The sequence below is a fragment of the Lepeophtheirus salmonis genome, chromosome 8 (assembly GCF_016086655.4).
Source record: "Lepeophtheirus salmonis chromosome 8, UVic_Lsal_1.4, whole genome shotgun sequence".
Lineage (NCBI taxonomy): Eukaryota > Metazoa > Arthropoda > Copepoda > Siphonostomatoida > Caligidae > Lepeophtheirus > Lepeophtheirus salmonis.
In genome coordinates, this window is record NC_052138.2 from 34,868,651 (window position 1) to 34,893,187 (window position 24,537).

A 24,537-nucleotide genomic window follows, 5' to 3' on the forward strand; every position below is an offset into this window, starting at 1 on the left:
TTACCTTTATTGGATATCGCAACCTTTCTTTCAAAAAGAAACCGGGGGAAAGCCCGAAATCATCTTGTAGTTAGTAAAATAAGTCAATCACACCAACTGTTATTTATTTCTTTAGCACTTCCAGACTATTATTAGTCCTATTAATTAATATTAATGAAAGCGTAGATTTGTATTTCTATATGATAGACAAAATTTATTAATAGAAATAATAAGATGCCCAATATATAGGACGAGGGATCAACAAGATAATGTATTCCTTCTCTTTTGGAAATGGAACAAAAAGTGTTGCATAACTTATTAATTTGTTTATTTATCAAAAAGAATAAATAATGAAATAGCCATGACTTATCAAGTCAGAGATGGGAATCTACAGTTAGAGAGAAGATGGATGATTGATATTTTGAGTGTATTTTTTGGCTATTTTAATACAATTTCTGTCCTTATTTATTCAGTCCAGTAGAGTTTTAGTCCCATCAGTCCTTGGAAAGGATCTTTAAAACCGTCGGTCCTTCGGAAGTACGTTCTATAACTGATTAAGAAAGGAGACATAATGTTGATTAGCGTTATCAAAGACTGAACTTTATAAGTTTTCAGGGGCTTGGCTGGAATGACTGTAGTCCCTCCAAATTATAATTTTTTTCGTCTTTCGGGTAAATTATGCTACAGAGCAAAAAATTAAATTTTTCGATTTTTTGCTAGTAGCTATGGATTTTTGAAAATTTTTGACCAAAAATTATTTTTTCAATTTTTTTTTTTCAAAAATTTTTAGGACTAATATACCGGAATTAGCTGAACCGTATCAAGACTGAACTAGAAGGAACTGCAGTCTGCAGTCCTAAATACAGGCTGGTACAATACTACAAATTACTATTATTATGCGGCACATTATAATATAAAAATGCGTGGGATTATATAATTCATAATTACATAATAACTATGTTATTCGAATAGATCATAGAAGGAAATGATAGTATCAATGTACAGTTGAGTATTAAAGTGCCCAATGTTGTAATTATATAGTGCATATAAAGACAAAGAAATTGTACAATTTCCTTATACAAGTTGCAAATTGTACAAAATCGCAACTTATACACAACAGATATATAGCTCAAATACCACCAATTATTACTATCAGAAGTACATAACCAGGGGCGTCCGCAGGATTATATTTTCGGGGGCTTTGTCTTTGGAATTAATTTTTTTGGGAAAAAAGGTCAAAAATCCATTGCTATTCACAGAAAGTTAAATTTTTTGGGAAAAAAATTCCATAAAATTTCAATGATTAAATTTTTTCGATCAAAAATTTTAAAAATCCACAGATTTCCAAAATAAATTAAATTTTTCCGAAAAGAAATTAAAAATCCTCTGCTCTACTATTCATGGAAAAAATTTCAAAAAACAATTACCATTGCCAAAAAATTTAATTTTTTCGAACAAATAAAAATATATTATTTATTCATCCTGACTTTAAAAAATGAAAAAAAAAAAAAAATCATTATTTTTTCCTCTGATAATAAATAATTAATTTGAATAGATCCAAAAATAGTAGCCTCAATCTATAGTTTGTACTTCAAATAACGGCTCAAGTTGTATTTAACTTATACACGACATATGAATGCACAATTAGTAATAATTAATACAAACAGGGAATGGGTTAGTTAGTTATTAGGTATTATAGAATGAGGTAGTCTGCTATTATAACATGTATCATCTTTAATGCGTCTCTCTTTACATTCTTACTTATTTCAATCCCCCCGGCACCAACTGGGTTTGCCAAGTGTTGTAGTAGACTTTCCACTACTTTTTCGTGCATTCGTGTTATGAGATTGCTCTTGGAGAATTTCCAGATTACTCCCACGAATCCTCCTCAATTATTATTATCGTTGTATATAGAATTGACCTCCTACCCTCCCTCCTCCCCCCTTCTATTAATATTATTATACATAATATATATAAATGCTTTTATATCCCTTAAATATCTACATACAACTGACTTTAGGAAGAATACAATAACAACTACAACTAACGGAATAGGAAGTAGGAATGATAGGAAACATCCGTTTTTCAGATATATGTATACATTGTGTATCTATTAAAGATAGCATGGATCCACATTTTCTGGGATTCGGGCCGGTTCGGATCCTTAGAGACCCGAACTTTCGGATCCCGATCTACTTATCTCGAATTTATGAGCATATAAGTTGTATTGCTTACTGATCTCCAAACAATGAATACCACAATGTTGTAACTATTAGAATATTAATTATCATAACATTGTGCACGGCGTTACCTAATCAGTATTTCGTTACCTCTTATTCGAAAAGCACCATAAAAAAGGCCCAAAATTACTTGGTAGTTGGCCAATTCTTCCTATTATAAAATTATTATTCAATAATTATAAGTGTTGTTGGATCGGTACTAGGACTGATTTCCTAATCAGCCTTCCCCCCATGTCCGATCTTTTTTACGATTCAACGATCCTAAGGACTGATCTTTTTTATTTTCTTCATTCCTAAGTAGAGTTAAATAATATAAAAAAGAAGGCAATAATGAACTCTAGCCTCACACTTTATTCTTTTGACTTCAGGTATCTTGTCTTGTCTGGTTATGTTGAGCAGCTAAAAGGACATAGTTGGTAACTACGTCATTTCACCTGTTGTAGTTGCCATAAAAGACTGATAAGGTCGGTCCAAGAACTGACACATGGCAGTCTTTTTACTTTTTTTATCCAACACCAATAATAGTTGATAATTGTTCACAGCTGAGTAAGAACTCATTCGTATCCAATCAATCAATGGTAAAAACAACTGGTAAAATATCTACGGCTGACAACCAATTATACTGTGTGGAATAACCACATGATGCAACTGTTTATGCACTAATTAAAGTAAATAATAGAGATGCTACATTCCATATAAATCATCTCTTTTTTTAGAACTAGGATTAAGTATTGAGTTAAATTATTAGCTTTCTAAGATCCGGAAAATAACTTGGATCTCTTTTATGATTATTAAAAGTTCGATTCCCCGAAGGCACGGATCTTTTCGGCTAACACAAGTTTTACATTCGCTCTTTTTTAGTACCACAAAAAATAATAAGAAGGAAGATTCCTTATTTATACATTTACTAAAGCAAAGAAGAATTAATGTTGCTGTTCTTAAAATAGACAAAGTGATTTTTTTACCCCTTTTTTTAAACACATATTCGTATTATGTAAATAGGATTTGCTGTGTATATGACCTAGTTTGTAGCTCCCTCGAAATCGTTTAACAAAATATTTAAGTCTTTTTTTTTTTTTCCCTTCTCTTTCCCTCTTAATCTTAAATAAAAGTGACACTTTACTTTATTCAGGCCCTTAAAATAACTCCCCCTTCCCCCTCCTTTTGATTCGATTATTAACAAAATAAAAATAAATTAACTATGTACAATGATGATCAGATCTGGTTGTGGAATTTGATTCCTTTACTGTAACGTATCCATTTATAAAAAAGGAACAAGAGTAACAGGTGTTGTCCCTTCTACATTATGCACTTAGCTAAGTAACATAGCAGTGGGATAGGACATGATCATGGGCCATTGGCGTATATCCCATTTCTTCTTCCCACTTGTGTAGCGGTATTTGTTGAATAATAATAATAAATATAATGTACCCGTTATTTCAATCTTGTTCTTCTCTGTATATAAGAGCAATAACTAACTCCTTGTTCTGCCTGTGATTCATTTTTTTTTCTTCTCTATTTGAATTGAAATAATGGATTCTGCTGAAGGTTAATGTTTATGTTGCGTCAGCATAAAAACTATATTGAACCCATTCATGAAAAGACAACAATCCCAATATTTTTTTTTATACTTATAGGCTTATCATACAAATTTGTGGAATGAGTTAAGATGCAAAAGAGTTTTAACTATCGTTTAGAATCTTTATTTGATGTAAGAGACTTACATTGGCCCCAATATATCGGCTAAAATCTCATATTTTTTTAGCATATAATTGGCTGAAATATGTCTATTAAATATTGGGTCGTACAAAATTGAACATTTTTATTTTCCTTGATTCTGGTTTAAGATTGATTTTTTCCTAACTTACTACATATATATACTGGGTATAGAAAAAGTACAGAGACCTGCCTCTAAGTAGTCATTAAATACTCATAATTGATCAGGATGATGTTGTACAAGGAAAAAATGTATTCTATTTTTTTCTATAACAATGCACATTAATTATGAATCTGGCCCCCATCAGCCTCTATGACAGTCTCAGGAACGAACACATTGGCAACGTATTCCTTTTTCATGATCCTCCACTGCTGTTTAACCGAGGTCTTCAGGGCATCAATGTTCGGGTGGTGGACTTTTCAGGCCTTCTTCTCAATTTGCCACCAAATGAATAATTCAGTGGATTCAGAACTGGGCTCTGAGGGTGCCAAGGATTCTTGGATCAGAAGTTCACGTTGCTACCCATTCACTCTTCTACAATATTAGCAGGATGGTCTTGATGACTGTCCTGATGTGTCTGTCAGCGATAAAGGTATTTTCACCAGAGAAAAAAATTACCTGGTTGCTATTGTGGTTCAGATCATTCAAGAGTTGTTGACATTCCTGAAGACGTAGTTTTTTTTTTACATTGGGACAAGAGTGGTCTCTCAATTAATTTAAGTGACACTATGATGACCTTGGCTACAGTTGACGGATCCACCTTCTTCTTTTTGGGGTACTCTGACATCTTTATCGTTGAGTTGATCTTAAAGGCCTCCATGATGTCTTCAGCTTTCATTTTGGTGGGTCTTCCACTCTCGGCTTTGTTCTTAAGGTTTTCCCTATCATCCAAACGATTTCTGATTCAATAGAATGTGGCCTTGCTGACTTTCAAGTCCTTCATAATGTCCGAGGTGGTCCTTCTGGCGGGGATTAAATTGCCTATGATGGCTCTTCTTGCCTCTATCGCGTCACATACAGGATTTTTGTTTACAACATCTACATCAATCATAGGCTTAGAATCTAAGCTATTCAAAAATAATCGGAACTTTTAAGATTTAATCATAGACACCTTTTCAAAACTGTATTACTTTTTACTTTTTTTACACCCGGTATATATATTAGTGTAGAGGTGACATGGGCCAAGACCGATATTCTTTTCTGTTTGGTCTTAAGTGATTTTTTCAAGACCGTTATGTAATTTACTAATCGCTCACCTATTTTTTCGGTCTCAATTTGTAAACCAATTTTTTCCCTATCCTGATTTATGAGTTATATAAATCTGATTTATCCAACACAATTAACTTTACGTTAACTTATGACGTTATTGTAGATCAATTTTCACAATTTTGAAACACAGCCGACGTCACCAAATGTTCATTTATAGAGACTGTTTGATGCACATGAATAGCCACTAGGGCCCCCTCTATCCAGTTGAAACCTGACATGATTTCAAATTTTAAACAGAGGAATTCTAACTTTTGTACAAAAAATCAAATTACTCTCAATCTCTTGTCATATTAACCTTGTTTTGAGCATGGATTCTTCACATTTAACTATGTCTTAAGCCATCATTATCGTTTTATAATACTATTGAGTTTTGCCATAAATCTGTAGTCAAATCTAGAACAAATTTTATGAGACCTCTCCGTACTCCTTTAAAGGACCGGATGATTTTGCTCCTCTTAAAATCACATCGGTCTAGGATTTTCAGAACGAAGCCCATCACTAATATGTATTGTATTTATAATATAAATCTCCCCTCATTTGGGCCGGAAGTCAATTTTTTTTTTTATATATATATTTTTTTTCTAGACAACCAGCCATAATGATGGGTCAGTTGTTTTTATTATTATTTTTTTTTTTGAAGGGGTAAGATATTTTTTTACCTTTACAACCAACAACACTACCTCCTCTTAACCCTGTGAATAATCAACTTTTGTGTCTTGATTTTTTCCCCTCTTTTTTTGGGAGTTCAAAGGATTATATATTTTTTTTTTAAATTCTTATTGGTGTTGCTTCTTCCATCCTCTAACTAACTGTACAAGTGAGTCCTTTCAAAAAGAAAGAATAGGAGCGTATATATTAATATCTACGAGTATACGCATTATCATATAATCATTAAAAAAAAACAGGAATTATTTGATTTGAACTAACGGTATTCGTCCTCTTCATCTTCACTGCTGCTGTTGTTGTCGTTGTAGTAGAGTCATTATTCCTTTAACATCATCCAACAGGTTAAAGTGATGTTGTTGTCCCCCCTTATACCTAGAGTTGTTGAAGGGGGAAAGGGAAAAACAAAAAATTGAAAACTCTCAACCCTTCATAGCGGGAAGGTTTAAATAATTATTATCTCTTCAAAAATGGGTGATTTATTTTTTGAAGGTACATGAAAAAATAAAATTGGAGCTGATTATATTTATATATTTATTTATAATACAGTATATAGTATGTGTAAAGCGTATATAGAATGTACCTACATATTTTCATTCTGTTTAGCCTGAGGAAGTTATATTTGTACTGAGACTTCTTATCATATTTGATTACGGATGTTATCGATTATTAATTTTTGATTATCAGTACATTATTGTTATTAAAAAAAATGATTTTATGATTTTTTTTCTTCTTTCAACTATATCTTTTTTACCTTCTTCCTCTATTGTGCGTTTCAAGCTTTTTTTAAGAAAAAAATATATACACATCCTAATTATTAAAAAAAAAAAAATGTTTGAAAACGGTCATAAACGTCGTAAAATAAGGGCTTCCAAAATCAAAAAAATAACAAAGATGTTATTATATTCTTCATCCCATGATAAACAATCCCTGCTTCCGACGACAACGACGCCTCCTTCCATTATTAGTCCACCTCTTGATTGGGTATTCAATAATTATGTATAGTTTAATTAACACGTGTCGAACTAACTCAACGTATTCATTTTCATACAATTTTATATTATTATTATTTTTTTTCTTATAGGTGAGTCCTTCCCAAGCATTAGCTCAACTCCTGAACAAAACTGCATCTAACGAGGACGAAGTGGTTCAGTCATCCTCCTCTCCTGAGAATTCACTTACTCTACAAGAGCAACATACTGCTGCCACTGCAGCAGCTCAATGCTTTGCAGCTGCTCTACGTTCAACGATGAAAGTTCCTCCTATCTCTCTTACGTCCGGTCCTCTCGCATTACCTTTTTCTCCAGAATTGCTATGGAGATATCCCAATCCCTTTCTACCCCAACCCCCGCCATCTCCTCTAGAAATGCAACTCCGCACACAGTTACCTGGAGGTCTAACTTGCGACCCGAGGTCATGGTCTCGGGAGGATGTTAATCTATTTCTCCGGTATTGCGAAAGAGAGTTTGACCTAGAAAAAATTGATATGGATAAATTTCAAATGAATGGTAAGTTGCTTCGTACTTACATTATGCAAAAGTAATTTGAAAATAATTTTCTTTTATTTATTAGGTAAAGCTCTCTGTCTACTGAACAAAATAGATTTAGCAGAACGCTGCGCTGGAGCCGGAGATGTCATTCACAACATTTTGCAAATGCTAATACGAGAATGCGCTGTTCCGAGTAGTCCGTTAACTCCGCGACCTCCAAACTCACTTATTAATCCTTCCAGTCCTGCGCTACCACTTTCCCCTCACGCATGGCCTCTGTTTGCTCCTGGAGCTGGATCAGATGGGTTTCATAATCTTAGTCATCTTATTTCGCAAGCCAATTCTGTGACATTAAGTCCATCACCCTCTATAGACTCACAAAATAGTTCACCTAAATTATTTCCTCCTATGCCTCCAAGCCTTTCTGGGGGGAATGAGTCTTCATCATCTGTATCATCGGGAGGAATAACCTCAATACATCAGTTGTATCCTCCAAGGTCAACTCAAAACTCAAATTCTATTCCTTCAGCTATCATCACCAATAGTGTGGGTGGTTGTTTTAATAATAATAATAACATTAACAATAGCAACAATCGCTCCGCTTCATCTTCACATTCGGATAGCGAAGACTCTGATCCACTAAGATCTCCCTCCAGACCCCCAAGATCCCCCAAAGAATCATCCACTTCTAATACTCCATCCTCATCCACTAACGTTACATCCAACAATAACAATTCTAAAAATGAGGAAACTCCAGAATTAAACACGAATGGAAGACTCTTGTGGGACTTTCTTCAACAGCTTCTCAACGATCCCTCTCAGAGATATACATCCTATATTGCATGGAAAAACAAGGAAACTGGAATTTTTAAAATTGTGGATCCAGCCGGACTTGCGAAACTCTGGGGAATTCAAAAAAACCATCTCTCTATGAACTATGATAAAATGTCTCGAGCTCTGCGATACTATTATCGAGTCAATATTTTGAGAAAGGTTCAGGGAGAACGGCATTGCTACCAGTAAGATATTCAAAATTATTCCTTTAGTGTTCTGATTATTTCTTCAAAAGTAGTACCCTATAAAATGAAAACTATTTATTACTTTTGATTTTTGATTTTTTTTTGGTCTAGACTTCATACAATGTATGTATATCTTGAAGAAAACATCTTAATACCTTTATTTTATTGCTTTTAATTTTTAAAGATCAAATGGAAACTATCTAGAAATGATAAAAACCCTTCCAGCGATTTGATTATAATGTGTTTTTTTTTTACTTTGATTTATTTTAGATTTCTTCGTAATCCATCCGAATTGAAAAGTATAAAAAACATATCCCTTCTCCGTCAGCAGATGGATGCTCAAGCCGCTGCTCATAAATTAGCAGCAGCCCAACAGGCTGCAAGACAATCTTCATTAGCCTCAGACTCACCACCAAGTGGTAGTGATACTCCCATGATGGATGATACCAACTCTTCACCTCCTCTTCTTCCCATCAAGGATGAAGACAATAATCAACCCACGGACCTGAGTATGGATGCTGATGAGAAGGCATTTCGTCAGAGAAAAGAGAAAGAGAGACTTCTTCTAGAGAAACATTTTAATTCTTTCTCTAATAACTCCCATGAGTCGTCATCCTCCTCAGATAATAGGGGGGAAGATGTGAAACCAGCTTTTGATTTTCGACATCTTCTAGCTACTAATAATTCCTTATCCTCCTCTTCACCCTCCAATACATCATCTAATCATCATCATCTTCATCAAACACAACTTCCTTAGAGCCGTCCCTTGATTTGATTTTTTTTAATCCCACGTTTATACATGCTGCTTGATGTGAATAAGAACAAACAAATATTTAATTTGAATCATTCCATGATGAAAAAGAAAGACTACATTCGTCAGTTCATTAGTGTACTCACTTGGTTTATATAAAACTGTGTTAATCATACTATATATATATAAGAAAAAATTACAGACATTTTTTTAGATTTTTTTTTTTTTTTTTTGCTTTTGGTAAGTACAAACTTATATGTTGGATAAGCAGGCGGCAGTTCGAATTAAATGGCAAAATGAAGTTGATTAATATACAGAGTAATAGTAATATTATTAATAAAAAATATATAATTCAAATTAACAATGTTCAATGCTCATTTGAAACCATTTTAATTAGTTAATTTTATGTAATATAAAAGTTTAATTATATTTTTCTATAAAATATGAAAAAATCTAGACTGATAATTGTCCTATTCACACTCACCCACCCATCATCTACAAATGTACACAACATTAGAAATATATATCCAATAAATGTATCGTTGCCAAACTGTTAATTCTCAATGTCTGTGGTGCTGTTCGAATTTCTATACTCTTTATGTGTTTGTGTTATTTGATATGTATACCAAGAAAAAAAAATGATTATCCTGAGCTTCGTATTTACTTACATATTTAGCGTAGTGAATCTGAGGTGTTGTAAATAATATATGTATTTGTTTCCATTATAATATAAATATATATATATATATATACTTATATATATTTCTTAGCGGGCTTCTGTGACATTTTTTTAAATGAAAAAAAAATTTGTTAAAATCAAATTTACTTTATGTTAAGAAGATAGAAATTTAAAGAAATTAAAAAAGATTATATAATATACAAATATAATACGAAAAAATTCATGTGTTTTGATTTAATAATTTTGCATTCAATTTTTAAACATATGTTGTTTTTTTTTAAAAAAAAAAAACGAAAATCAACATGGTAACCCTGACAATTTGAAAAATATTTTGAAGGAGAGCAGCTTAGCTTTCATTACATTTCATTTGACCAGCTACAATCAGTAGTGGCAAGGGAGTAGGGAGAGAATTAAATAAACAAGGACATAGGCAAGAAATACTCCGATGCCGATCCTCAATTCTTCTCTCTAAGCTATACAATTATAACTTATCCACAAATCTTTAAGATTTCTCTCCGTCTTTTATGAGAACACACGAATGTTCAATCAGGTTTTGAATATAATTGAATGTAGTATGAAAGGAGTTAAATAATAATGAAAAAAGCCAAGGAAGATAAAATTCATTCTTCCGATTACCAATTCCAAAAAAAACGGGCCAGCTAAAAAATAAACAAGATTTACATCGCAACTAGTTTTTTGTGGGTTCTTATTTATTCGGCCCAGTTCAGTTTTAGAACTGTCTTATCGTTTGGACAGTCAGTCCTTGTGATGTGACCATTTACTATGATTTATCCGACTGAAATTTATTCGGGAGGGAAAGCTGTTAGATGATTCTATTTGTATCATTCTTGGCCTTTTATGAAGAAATGGTATAATATAAAAATTGCAATCCATGTTCATCCATTTTTGAGACACGTTTATGCTTTTCTGAGCTCAAAGTGTAATCTCTAACCCTAAAGTGTCTATTTTTCAAGCTCATGCCCCTCTCCGTTTTAGGATTGAAGTTCCTAAACCCTTTCGTTGCAAAATAGTAATAAAAAAAATACAACCCTTTCACTATTCAAAGCTATATGCGTTTAAAACGAAATTGATAAAAGTTTATGTTGAATATAACTAAGTGAGTCCTAGTTCAAAATTGTATTCTAAAGGAAGAATAACTAGGCTTTCAAACGAGGTGTCTCACGTTCAAATGAGTGTTTTCTTAGCTAAGTGTCGAGCAAAAAATGGAAATAAAACGTGAACGTGTTACAGCCATAGATAAATAATAACTAAGCATTGAATTTTTTAGAGACGGTGAAGATAAAGTGGAGCAAGATTTGAGGTATTATTGATATAGACCGTTATTAGATGTTAAAATAATATATATTTTTTTGAAAAATACACCAAAGATAAGCGATAATTCTTCCTTCAAAGATACCCTGACGATCTATTAAAGAAGGAACAAAAAAGGAGAACACGCACAATGTGTTTTTTCTCTTTTACCTATAAAATATACTTTCCTGTACAAAAATCCCATTACTACTATTAAATATGAATTACTTGAGGCTGCTGATATCGCATAAATTTGAGCCATTTGTTGCCCCCCCCCCTCCACACTTCATTATGTACATGTTACATAAAATATTTTACCTAGAAAGGTTGCAATACTTTTTGCAATTGCAACTTGAACAAGATGTCCTATTTTATAATGCTGTTATCAGGATTATTTCATTCTTGAGAAGGGATCATATAGTTTATAGAATGTAGATAATTACGTGAATTAGATAAATTATATTATTAAAAAAAAAAAAACCGCAAAATGAAATATTTGTGGCCTACCCAGCAAAAGAGGTTTCTACACCTCCAGACTAAACAGACAGCCGGTATCATGTCACAGGGCGTCGTGATCAGTGATAGAAATGCCATACTCCTCCATTGCTTACCTATGGCCTCAAAATGGGGGAAGAGCAATAATGTACGTCATGTGTAAAGTCTTTAATCACTGGTTAAGCTCGACCTATCCTGAGGGTAATTATGTTTGACAGTAGGACAGTGCACTCAGTCACAAGTCCAAAGTAACCCAAAAAGTGGCATGTTTAATAATTTGAAAACATTTTGGCCTTGGAAGATGTAGCCTCTTAGACTATGAAATTTAGGGCAATCTAGAGAGGAGGGAGTCAAAGATCCGCCATCCTAGAAGACAACCTAGGACGTTCTTCATCAGGATTTGTGCCACATCCACGCCATCTGGAACGCATGACGGCTGCTAAGGGCGAACATTTTGAGAATTAAATGCACATATCTAACACAATCCCCATCCAAACTTTTGAATTGATAGTTTAAATAAAGCTCAAGATATTTGAATTAATCTTATTGACCTGTTTTTTTCCCTCGTTTTTTTAACGCATTCTACATATCCTTAAGAGGCATTACTTACACGTTTAATATCCCTAATGTGTACCGTTGTAATCAAAGAGTAACGGTTCTTTAATCCTGTATTTACTAACTCCTTACGTGTATGTGTGAGTGAGTGATAATATTTGACATTTGAGCTCTTCTTCTTGATTAATTAACTCTTTAAAAAGAATGTCAAATAACGAAAAGGTCGAATATATGTACATATACATATATATAAATATTAAGATAATAGCATCTAATAGAGACCTTTAAAACTATGTAGAACTAACAACTTGCATTTGTAATCCTTCTTTTTTGTAGCCTCTAAGAATGATTCCTTTTTGAATTGCTTTATAACCGTTGTTCCTGATATGACGGTTTTCCTTGCGTTATAATAAGACAATTTGACACGAGTAAGACAAATCTTGTGATAATGCTGAATATTATTAATATCATGTAATTGAGGTTAGAGTATTGAGGTACTCAGGTTTGACACCCACGATTTGTACTCCTCAGGTTGCCTTTTCGTATTTCCTAGCAATCAAATTCCTATCATATGACGGTTCATACATACATTTTGTACAAAGATGCGTTCGTCGTAGAATATGAAATAAGGCGTGGAGTTCTTATTCTTCTCCACTAACTGTGTAGATGTAATTTCAAAAGAAAAAAAAAGTGTTATGTAATTTTCCAAGTCATAAAAAAAAGAATGAATTCTGCCTACAACTTTTTTTTTATATCCACTATAGCAATTCAGTGAGATGATCATACGATTATGGGCGTTTACTTCTTCTTTTTTAAATCCGCTTTTGAGTTTATTCAATAACAGAAAGACGAAGCAAATGCAACGTGGATCAACACTCTCGAATTGGTATACTCAATATATGTTTCTTTATACAATTAATTTCCAACATTCTGGAACCAAACAAATGGGGTTTGTATGTTGCAAAATAACTTCATTCGTTTAAATATTAATTACTTATATTCCAAACAGCAAAATATATTTAAGAAATTTATCAAATCCCAAAAATCCATACCATAGGCCTCTCCACGTATCTGTTTACTTATAAGTGGATAAAAATGTCTAATTTTATTTAGAACTAAAGTTGCAAATGTTTCAAATTGACTTGCATCTATATTAATACAGGAAAGTTTATCAATGAAAAACAGTCAAAGGGTACTGTAGAAACAGTTTGTATATACAGGGAGCGGGGATCAGATTGTCGCCTACTTTAAACCTTGATGACTTGAAGACGACATTATCAAATAAAAAACCGGTTACCAAATAGGAAAACTATTTTCGTCAGTCATGGCATTGGTTAATAATGGACGTGAAATCGATTGCTTCAACGTAGGACTTTCAGCGTATAGCATCATGCCGTCATCATACAAGGTGAAGAGATAAAGGTCCAGCTATAAAAAAAATAAGGGAATGGAACAGGAACTACAAGATGCAGGTGGGCCAGATCTTTCGACCCAAAGCAGCCCGGAATGCCGATGAAAATAATTTCTGTCAAGATAGTCATGGATAGCCACCTGCACCAGCCATGGTTAATAATGGAGGTGAAATCCTCCCCATGTTCAAAAGGTCAATACAGAGGTCTACCTGGATGTGTGGCCCTGCAACAGGACTCAACACCCACCCTGCCATGTGTCCAAAATCTCCATGCAGTGGTTAACCGAGAACTATTATGAAGTCGTAACCAAGGATTTGTGGCCTCCTAACTCTCCCGACCTTAATCCTTTGGACTATTCTGTCTGGGGCTATGTCGAAAGACATACCAACAGACATCCCCATAGCACCAAGGCCAGCCTGATGGACTCCATCAAGGAGGTATTCGGCAACATAGACAATGAGATGGTCAGAAGAGCCTGCGGCCGGTTCAGAGGTCGTATTGAGGCCGTTATTGATGCCAACGGTGATTATATCGAATGAATGGCTACTCTATACCTATATGCTCGTCATAGTTTTGATTTTCAATAAAAAGGTAAAAAAATGTATATTTTGTGTTGTTTTTTGTAGGAAAATATTTTGGCGACAATTTGATCCCCGCTCTCTGTAGTGCTCCCTGATATATATCATATACCAATATAGTATAAAAAAATAAAGACAGTAAGCATAGTATAAAATAAATAAAATCTTGGAGGCGTTTACTTCAACAAATATTAAAAAACGGGAGTTTCTTTATATAAAATTTTAAAAAATGAATATAAATTTTGGATGACGTTTAGTAATGAATTAAATCTGATTGATCAAATCATATTATTATTTTTTTATTCTTGAGGAAAGAACGACGAAGTATTGAGTGAGTAGCTACGTAAGAGTGTGCTTATGAAAAATGGAGAGTGCAGCGGAAGATTGGTTTGGTAGTTATCTCTTATATAATTAAAACAAAATTTGTAGTTTGGTCGACGCCTAATAACTCTGGCCAATGTCTGATACTATTGATATTATACAATAAAATATAATTTATTTTATACTAAAGAAAGCACCACAATCAATAAATGTGACACATCAGCACAAAAGCTAGCTAGAATAATTTTTTTCATAATTAAGTATGGAGTATATTTATATTCTTTGTCAAATTGTCAAAAATTTATATCAATAAATTATTGACAATTAATCTTTCCGAGACACCGCAAGTTACACTGAAAGTGGCAAAAATATATTGCCACAATCAAAGAATTATAAATTTATAGATTTTATTTGAAAGGTCATGGAGGATCCAATTAAGTTTCATAATTCAAAAGAAAATTATAAACTAAATTCTACATTTTTGAGTCTCTTAACTCATCCAAGAAATTTAAATACAAGGCTTATATTTGACTGAAATATACCTTACTGTATGTATTCACTGTTTTTTGTTTATTATAAATTGGATTTGTTTGAATTGACTATGTATGAGTCGCGAATAAAAGTCTGATACATAGTGATGTCAATCGTATGTACTTTTTAGCTGTCAAGAAGGAGTGTTAATTTTCTCTGCTGTTTTTATTATTATTATTGAACTCCTGAGGTGTGAACATCATTTCCTAAATAGATTCAATTATATTCAACCCCTGATTGAACATTCGTGTATCCTCATAAATGACGGAGTGTAATCTTGAAGATGTGTTGTGGAGTTATAATTGTAATTCCCTGTTGGACTCAGAGTAGAATTGGGGATCGATATCGGAGTATTTCTTGCAATGTCCTCACTTGTCACAGCTGATTGTAGCTGATCTAATGAAACGTCATGATAGCTACGCTTCTCTCCTCCAAAACATTCTTCAAATTGTCAGAGTTACCCTGTTGATTTTCGGTTTGCCCAAAATACACAGCATTTTCTTCACAACTGACGCATACAATCACAAAAGAAATTATTGGGAGGACAGACCCCCTGCCTCAGATAAAATTGTCATGTATTGAAGTAGTAAAAAAGAGATATTGTACATGACACTTTTGATTTTTGTTCTAGACATTTTTTGTATTTATTCACGAAAAAATATGAACAGATTTTTACATTTCTATATGGAAAATATTTAGTACCTCTCCCTTAGGCCAAATGTCCTCTTATTTGTAAGTAAGAAATATCCTCACTCAATATTACATGCCTAATGTTATGACACAAGTAACGGTTCTTATTCAAGGTCACTCAATTATGTACATGTGCATTGAATTGGAATCACAAAATTTGATGTGAACTACTATCCCATGAAAAATCATCATAAATCAAAAATCATTTGTAGTTATCTATCTTTTACTCTTTTTAACTTTTTAAATTATATATTATCATATGGCCCTCGCTGTCTACTAGGATCAGAAATTCCATTTCCTCGAGCCAGGGGGTATTTTTCTTTTTTTATTCTTTTTTAAGAGAAAGAAAAAAAAATAATGAAGGATCTCAAGGAAAGATGAATACGACATTTTCTTTAAAATGATAAGAACCCATTGAGTGAATGGAATATCATTATAACTAAAGTTATAATTTATTACTTATATATTCACATTTGAGAGAGGTTGCGAGGGTTATACATTTACAACAACGCTTTAGAAATGTGAGTATGCGTTAGTTCCTCTTAGATGCGGGGAAAGGAAATTAAGAAATCTCAAGCAACTGCCCTCAAATTAATCACATCCTTGAATAAAAGTCCTCTTGACTAACGAATATATTTCAAGATGATTATATGATATAAGAATTTTAATTAAATATTATTCACCATTAATTAAATAATCTATTTATTTACTAATAATAAAATGTTAGGATAAGTAAAAAGTACGATTAACACATTGCATCAAAAAAAAAGCTTATAAGGAAAAGTAGAAAAGTCAAGTGACAACATAGCTTACAGCGCATTTTCCTCTTCTATATCAAATCACCTGTCGGGATTCAAGATAAAGTTATAGAGATGTAAATCGTGTTAACTTTTGAACTAGTCTGTTTATTGATGTTTTTTTAAATAGGTCATCTGAAGAATATATTTTCTTTTCCTTATCAGTTATCATTATATATATAGATTCAATAATGTTCGAAATCTGATTGAACATTCGCGTGTGCTCATAACAGATGGAGAGTAACATGAAGATTTGTTGCAGAGTTGTAATTATTAGTCCCTGTTGGACTCAGAACATAATTGAAGATCAATCTTGGCAATGTCCTAGTTTATTTCCTTCTTTCATTCCTCACTTGTCATAGGTGATTGCAGCTGATCTTCTCCAAAACATTCTTCAAATTGTTAAGGTTATCATGTTAATTTTCGTCTTTTTTTGTAACCTTCCCGTTATAAACACGATTTTCCTCGCTAGTTATATAATTATTTACAACTTACATTTAAAATAAAAAGGATGTATTTTTTTCTCTGCCGTTCCTTCATATCAGTGTGATTCTTGTTTGGAGATCTATTTCCAATATTGTATTAACTCATAAGACAATATTGACAACCTCTTCTATAGCTTGATCTATTTCTCTATACTTTTTCCAAATATCTAGTCAAAATATTCCATATTTTGCTCCAATTATAGACTAATGTCAATATGATCCGTTGCATTGCTTGAGGGATCAGAGTCCTTTGCCATAATAAGAAAGTCTATTTACCTCGCAAATGCAAAAATAAATAGTATATTTTATGTCAGCTGTTAATTTTTATGAGTCGTTAACCCTAATCAGTATCTGAACGTGGATTGGTTGAATTAGAATGAGCTCATGTTAAGCTGGGAACAATTCCCAACAATCATTGTTTCATATTTTGGAAGAATTGGCTATGTGCTACCAACTTCACTTGTGTTTTTTTTTTCTGTTATTTTGAGATGAATAGTTGCGTATTTTTGAAAAATATATGTAGCTCTGTTATGATCTTTAGAATAAAAATAAAAATTTCTATAATTATCTTTGTTAACAGATAGGTCGTCTATCAAACTTACACTTTCTTTTTGATTTAATCTTATGAGGATTTAGACAATTTCACATTTATGATTTATGTACCTATTTGAAGAATGACAATATGATATTTACTTCAATTTTCGAGCAATTGGGAATCATTTTTTCCATTTACTTTACTGGGGGATATGACTTAATAATATGTTTATAGGCCTAATCATAGCTAGGGGTTTATAGGCTTATGAATAGTTATTTGTAATGAATTGTACATTTGTAGACTGGCAAAGTTGTTGAGTGTGATTTAGAATCTCTGAGAATATAGTCCATTTTTATCCCATAGCTTATAGCTGTGGTTCCCGAAATAGGGATTGCAACATGATTTTCATTAAAAAAGAATACAATTTAAATTGTGCCATCAAAATTTAAATAATGATGAATGTACATATTTTTTATTAGACTCTTCTGGATCATTTTAAAAGGTATTACCAGAAGGTAGTGCTCCACAAAAACATATGATACGCCCAGCAGTGTCCGGAAGAGGAGGGGGTAGAAGGGCTATGCCCCTTTCACCCATTGTGAAAATGAATTTTAAAAATCATTTATTATAATTTGATGCTATTCACTGTTTTTCAAAGATCGTACGAATAAAACCTCAAAAACTAAATTATTATTACTTTAATTTTATGAAATATTTTTGGCAATATTTATTTTCGACGACAAACGCAAGTTCAACACTACTTCAATGCATGATAGCAACTGACTGTATACCTTTAGATTCTCACTTATGAAACTATTCCAAGCCTAGCTCGTCCCAGTACTGTCTGACAGTGGCTTTGAAGGCCTTGATGTTTTTGATGATGGATATTTCAGCCTCTCCTTCGACATGTAATCAAAATGGGTAGCTGAGGGGATTGGAATCAGAGCTGAAGGGGGACCAAAAGTGGCTAGAAACGAAGAAGGTGTTTATTTCATCGTTTTTGTTTTTTTAAGTGGCCTTTCCACCCTTCCAAGGCTCTTTCCATCCTCTTTTTGGATAGCTTTTTGAACTGTTTGAAGTGAAACTACGAGATCTCTTACATGGACCCTCATTGACTTGAGGGGATTGGCATGCGCTTTGTTTTATTTCGTAACGAATTAACTATGCTTTAATATATCGAAATATGAATTAGTTTCAATCACTCAATATTCATTAATTATTGAATTAGTAAGTGGTCAAATTTCAATGGACCACCTAGTATGTTCCATTATTAAAGTAACACTCATAAAATACATAATTGCAAATTTCGTCAAGAACAAGCAGTTAAGTAATCTTAAACCACAATTTACTACAAAAAATAGATATTTTATAAACCAGTGAGCTTGGGCTCACTGGATCCATCATATGAGCGTATGAAATATAATTATAAACAACACAGCTTGTTTTTTTATTTTTCCTGATGAAGATGGGCTGACAGATTTTGTCATTTGAAGCAATGATCCCGATGACCATGACTTAAGCAGCATGTTTGTTTTAAAAGTGAATTTAATTTTTTCAAATAACTCATCAGGCTTCTTCGCAGTTATATACATGTCTGTCCACTTGTTAGAAACACTTTCATCCCTCAGAAGAAAAAAAAATGAGTGGTCAGCTTGCTTTCATGACATTCAGGAGACATTTTGATCTGGCTATCCTTTTCTTCTTTGTATTGTTTTCTTCCTTTCTTTGACTTAAGATGGGTTATCATATCTTATATCTACCATGTGTTTACACGCGGATAATTTTGGAACGGTTCAATAGATAATTTATTTATTTTGTAAGCACATAAATTAATAATGAGGGATTTCCTCTTTGTCATAAGTACTAAAAAAATCTTGATTCAAAATTTTTCATCCATTTTTTTTTTTTTTTGGGCGGAATTTTACAAAATCACAACTTATATACCTAGTAGGATAAATACTCAATTACCGTTGACTATCATAATACCCCTAGATAAAAATACAAATGCTTAATGTTAATGGATAAAGAAATCTATCAGAAAGTGAGATACACTCGAGTCTGTAGCAATAATCAAAGATTCTTATTATGACAATAGATCTGTTTAGACTCAATCTAGAAACATTTTAGAAGCATTATCTTTTAGTTCACGATATTATGATAGCAAAACGGTAATTAAGTATTTGCTAGTGTTGGAACTCGTTCCTAGCCATAACTTTTTCTCTCAGTTCGGTCTTAAGTGTTGTTTTTTTTAAAACCAATATTTCGATCAAGATTTAATCATTTTCAAATCGTGGAGCGATTTTTTTGGTCTCAAACTATGGATCAATTTCCTCTCTTATCCGCCTAATTTATCAAATATGATTTTTCTAACACATTAAAGCTTTGTATGAGGTTATTGTAGGTCGATTTTCACAATTTTGAAATACTCATGGTGGCATCAACAATTAATCTATAGAACGGTCCAGACCGAATTTTAAATGAGACCGATCGAACTTTTGGACATTTTGAGGTCCAGACTGATCGGAAATTTCAGATCGAACTTGAACAAGACCGTATCCTGAGTCTAACTGGAACTTCAAGTCCGATTCCCGAATTTGGCAAGTCACAGACCAGACCTAAACCCATGCGATTTCTACCTCTGGGAGAGGGTTGAACATAAGGTTTGTACCAAGTATCTTTCGTCTTTAGATGCCATGAAGAACTTCGTTGCCTGTACAATGACAATGCTGGACCTGTACGAGGTTACCCGAGCCTGTCAAAGCTAATTATGAATAATTGATTGCCATTAAATGTAGCTAAAAGTAAATTATTGTTTTACCAAATCTAGTTCGTTCGTTATAAGCCTTTAAAGATCTTCCTAATTTATTTGGACCACTTTGTATACCAGTTTGCTCTTAAGAAAAGGGTTGCCTTCAGAAGATCCTCCTTTATTGATGGCCTATGGTCAGTTAGTATGAATTGGATAGCGGAGAACAATTGTTCGATACTCAGTTGTGACGATAGTATTGACACTATTTTCGACGCTAGAACACAAATGTCTGAGGAAAACGTGGAAGGATCTTTGTTTATAGTACCAAAGCTTATTTTTCACAGGAATTGAGATCCATTATTGAGACTATTAAACTAAATTTCTATAATATGATCTTCTCAAATCCTTTATAACGTAAAAAATTATGTAAACAACTACGATTAGTACGTAGGAAGTTGAAACGACAAAATCTCAAATATTTTATATTTTTTCACACGGTCGGGACATTTTTTTATGAGTATATGTAAATTGTACACACATATCTCATGACATGTGTATGATCATCTTTTTGCATCTTCATTAGGAAACAATTTCTTATCAATTCAAAGAGTCCAGCGTGAATAATGATTATTGACTGGTATTTTAATTACTTACAACGTCTCCCTCAGAGTGGGAAAGAAAAATAATCTATTTATTAAAAAAAAACTATATGACAATTTATGATGTGTTATTTATTGTCCAATTTACATACAGAACAAAATCAGAGGGATTGTAAAAAGAAATCCATTATTTTTTCAATAGTTGGCTTTAGTAAGGTGTATCTCGCCTTCTAAATGTGGGTTCCTTTTACGCAAGATGACGTTAGAAAGAAAAGATTTTGTGTAACCAGTAATTTTTGCCGGTTTTAATTTTTCAAGAGGAGATTTGGCCGTACGACATACTCGCTGCCTTTTCATCTTTTTATATTATCGATATATCCAAGTATTGGATTTATCTAAAAAAAAGACTGTTATCCTAATATAATTTGTCAGTCCTTGGACCGGTTCTTAAAGGTACTTTATGGTAAAAACAACAGCTGAAATGACGTACTCAATAACTATGTTTTCAGCTGTTCAAGAGACACAATAGATGGAGGTAACGTACAATACTATGTTCTAGCTATTATCTATTATTTTCTTCGTTTTTATATTCTTCAATCCTAGCTATGAATGAAGAATAACCTTAAATATAGTTAAGACCGTTGGACTGAAGGACCGAGGTATCTCTCCTTAAGCCTGTTGAATGGTAAAAAAGATTGGACCGATAAAAAAAGACTGAAAGGAGGGGGAGAGAAGACTTATTAGGCAATCAGTTCTTGGACCGATCCAACACTATTATATCGGCATTATCGGAAGAAGAAAAAATGAATGAAAATAATGATGAAATAATCACGCAACCTGTTGTAGTGAAAAACATCTTTTTGATTAGGAACTCATTTTCGTCAACTCAAATGAACTTTGTTCAATTATAAAGCCTTAATATTCGTCACAGTTGTAATTTTATATCAACATCACGTTGTATTTTAAGGAACTCTTCCATTTTGGGACAACATTTGAAATCACAAAAAATGATTGATCGACTGAATTTATATAATTCAAAATCCAAGAAGAAGGAGGGTCACTATAAATTTCATTGAGCAATGGTTGATAAATGATAAGTCTATCATATTGGTTTTTTTAAATCTTCTTCTAGTTATATGTATAGTTCATCTGATCAAGATACTACAGTAATGTTTGAACCGATTGTATAAAAACATAAGAAGGCGGTGAATATCTTATGCGGCAAAAATGTTGTCGGCAAATTTACTGTTTCAGCATTATAATATGTTCAGTTTGGTTGTTCGAGGTATAACTGTTATAATTATTTTGCGAGTTTGGCGATTTTTTGCTATCGAAAAACATGGATCAAAATTGGGCATCAAATTTTGTGTCAAAAATGAAATTAAGTACTCCAAAACACTTGAAATGTTAACAGTGGAATACGGTGAAACTGTTCTGAGTAAAAAAAAATGTTTACAAGTGGTAGAAGCTCTTCCAAGTAAGCCAGGAAGATGCCAATAACGAGCCACACACTGGACGCCCAAGCACGCCAACAACAGATGAAAACGTTGAAGCAGTGAAGAAAATTGTTTTTAAAAACCGTTGAATTACTATCAGGAAGCTGCTAAGGATATTGACATCTCGGTTGGCTCGTCCAATAATTTTTTTGGAACGTTTTTGGCCTGAGACGAGGATCACCTCACACACAACGTGTTAAGTATCACTGTCTTACTATCATGATACTACTTACTTACTACTTGAAGCGATAATGAGTAGTGGACTGCTCTAAAACATGAAAAGAGCTACAATGCGACCTGCCAGCCACGGGTTGGACATCCTGATCTAGGCAAATAGGATCTGGGTGCATAAAATGCCCGACTCCGATCCCAACACACATTATTATTTTTTTAATAATATGTTTTATAACCAATACTAGTACAATTTAAGTCATTTGAGTCTATATACTTTTAATATAGATATAATTTATAGCAGCTATAGGTCTTTATTAGTTATATGTAGTAATTAATTGTGCAAGGTATAAAAAGAAATTGGTATACAAGATATTTAACAAGATGAACAACAAATGAAATGGATTTAAAAGCTATCTATTGGTAATACATTCATAAGTGTCTCAACTTAATGTATGAACTCGTAACCGAGGAAAAACAATACAAACAATCTTTTACTGCAACGTTACACTTTACACTGATGACATTGGCTATTCACAAGGTTAATTAATGAGCTTGCACAAATAGTGGCTATGCTCTACCCAACATAATAATTTAGACTTTAGGGATGTTCTGGAATTGGGATTATATAGACTATAGAGCACATTTTAAATTTGTGAAGTAGACTTATAAATTAGTTAACTTATAATAATTTTTGTAGCTGGAGTTGGTAAAATTTTTTGACTCCTGACTGCAACTTGGATTCCACCCAAAAAGGTACCGACTCCGACTCCGCAGCCATGCTTTATAGGTGGTGTTTGCAATTTCAAACCATTTCCCCTTCATCTTCCTTCATACTTTTGAATACCCTCTTATGTAAAGAAGATCCACCAATAAGCTAATTAATTAAAAGTTGTATATATATTTCATTCAAACTATCATCCCTCCTACTCCACCCGTAAATTACGCCCATGGCTTTGATCTTACATATTATGTAGATTTATAAATGAAGGCAGTCCAAATATGTTATTAAGAATGGAATAATGTAATGCCTTGAGGACTCATAAATGCAGACTTGTGAACAGAACACAAAATTGAAGAGTGTTTCATGGAACAGAATACTAAATGTAACGGAAATTATTTTAACTTGAACGCAGCATCGTGGAGGCTGGAAACTTTGTATGGTTGACCGGCGGAATCATGTTGATCCCATCAACGAAGTAGCAGTCGTTCTTAGAGATTCTCGACTTGTCCACGGTCCAGCTTTTATTTATTGCTGGCGGCGAATCAAATCAGCCATACTTTGCCTTTAGGCCTCTATCTTGACAATGAATGAACCGATTTTAGTCAATTGTAGCTTATTTGAACGCTAATATTCACTGGGTTATTATGATAAAAAAATATTGAAACCTAGCTCTCAAATGAAGTTTCCCTAACACTATCAAATTGGAAGACGTGATTTACTGTTGTACAATTTATATGATTGGAACACAGAACGGAACGCGGAACAGAACAGAAATAATGGCTGAACGAAGAAAAAAATGAACGGAATGCCAAAATAGTGAATTCTTACAACTTGAATTTAATAAAATAAAAGGAAAAAAAGTTTGTTGCGTGTCCTCTTTTTTCTATTTTGTTCATTATATGCCAAATCATTGTTTCGATAACTAAAGAAAGTATCTTTGTATAGAAAAAATAAGTTTAAGAAACAAAAACGTTTATCCGTGTGCTCCTTCTTCTTTTTTGTTCATTATTTAATGGTTGTCGTAGTGTTAACATCTCCCCCCTCTGAAGTAAAGCATTCTCGCCTATCTTTGGTGTAAATTGTTTTAAAAGTGATTTATGAAATAAATACATATATTTCTTTATATAATTATAATATTTTTACTGCATCATCCTATTTTAAATGTAGAAGGTGTTTACAGCATTAATTCATTTACTTGCACCTGATATTAACAATCGTCTTATTCAGTTATACCATAAGTCACGCTCCCACCTTATCCTTGCACTCTTAAAAAACCCATGA

At 32.9% G+C, this 24,537-nt stretch overlaps 1 protein-coding gene and 1 long non-coding RNA gene across 4 annotated transcripts in view; both read left to right on the forward strand.

Annotated features, from left to right (window-relative positions):
* The window catches only part of LOC121122542 (ets DNA-binding protein pokkuri), a 28,825-nt gene extending 18,935 nt beyond the window's left edge, over nt 1-9,890 (forward strand). For 2 of the 3 annotated variants that reach the window (XM_040717562.2, XM_040717561.2), the window contains exons 2-4: nt 6,953-7,376; nt 7,441-8,377; nt 8,648-9,890. In XM_040717562.2, the coding sequence (XP_040573496.1) occupies nt 7,118-7,376; nt 7,441-8,377; nt 8,648-9,134 (1,683 nt within the window). In that variant the 5' untranslated portion in view covers nt 6,953-7,117 and the 3' untranslated portion in view covers nt 9,135-9,890. Of the gene's footprint in view, nt 1-2,108; nt 6,853-6,952; nt 7,377-7,440; nt 8,378-8,647 lie in introns of those variants that run through there. The other variant, XM_040717560.2, reaches the window with a different exon arrangement.
* A 2,181-nt stretch (nt 9,891-12,071) lies between these two features.
* LOC139906207 (uncharacterized) lies at nt 12,072-14,713 on the forward strand. The gene is made up of 3 exons (XR_011781570.1): nt 12,072-13,121; nt 13,178-13,640; nt 13,729-14,713. It is a non-coding gene; the product is annotated as an uncharacterized lncRNA (long non-coding RNA).
* Nucleotides 14,714-24,537: the final 9,824 nt, after the last annotated feature.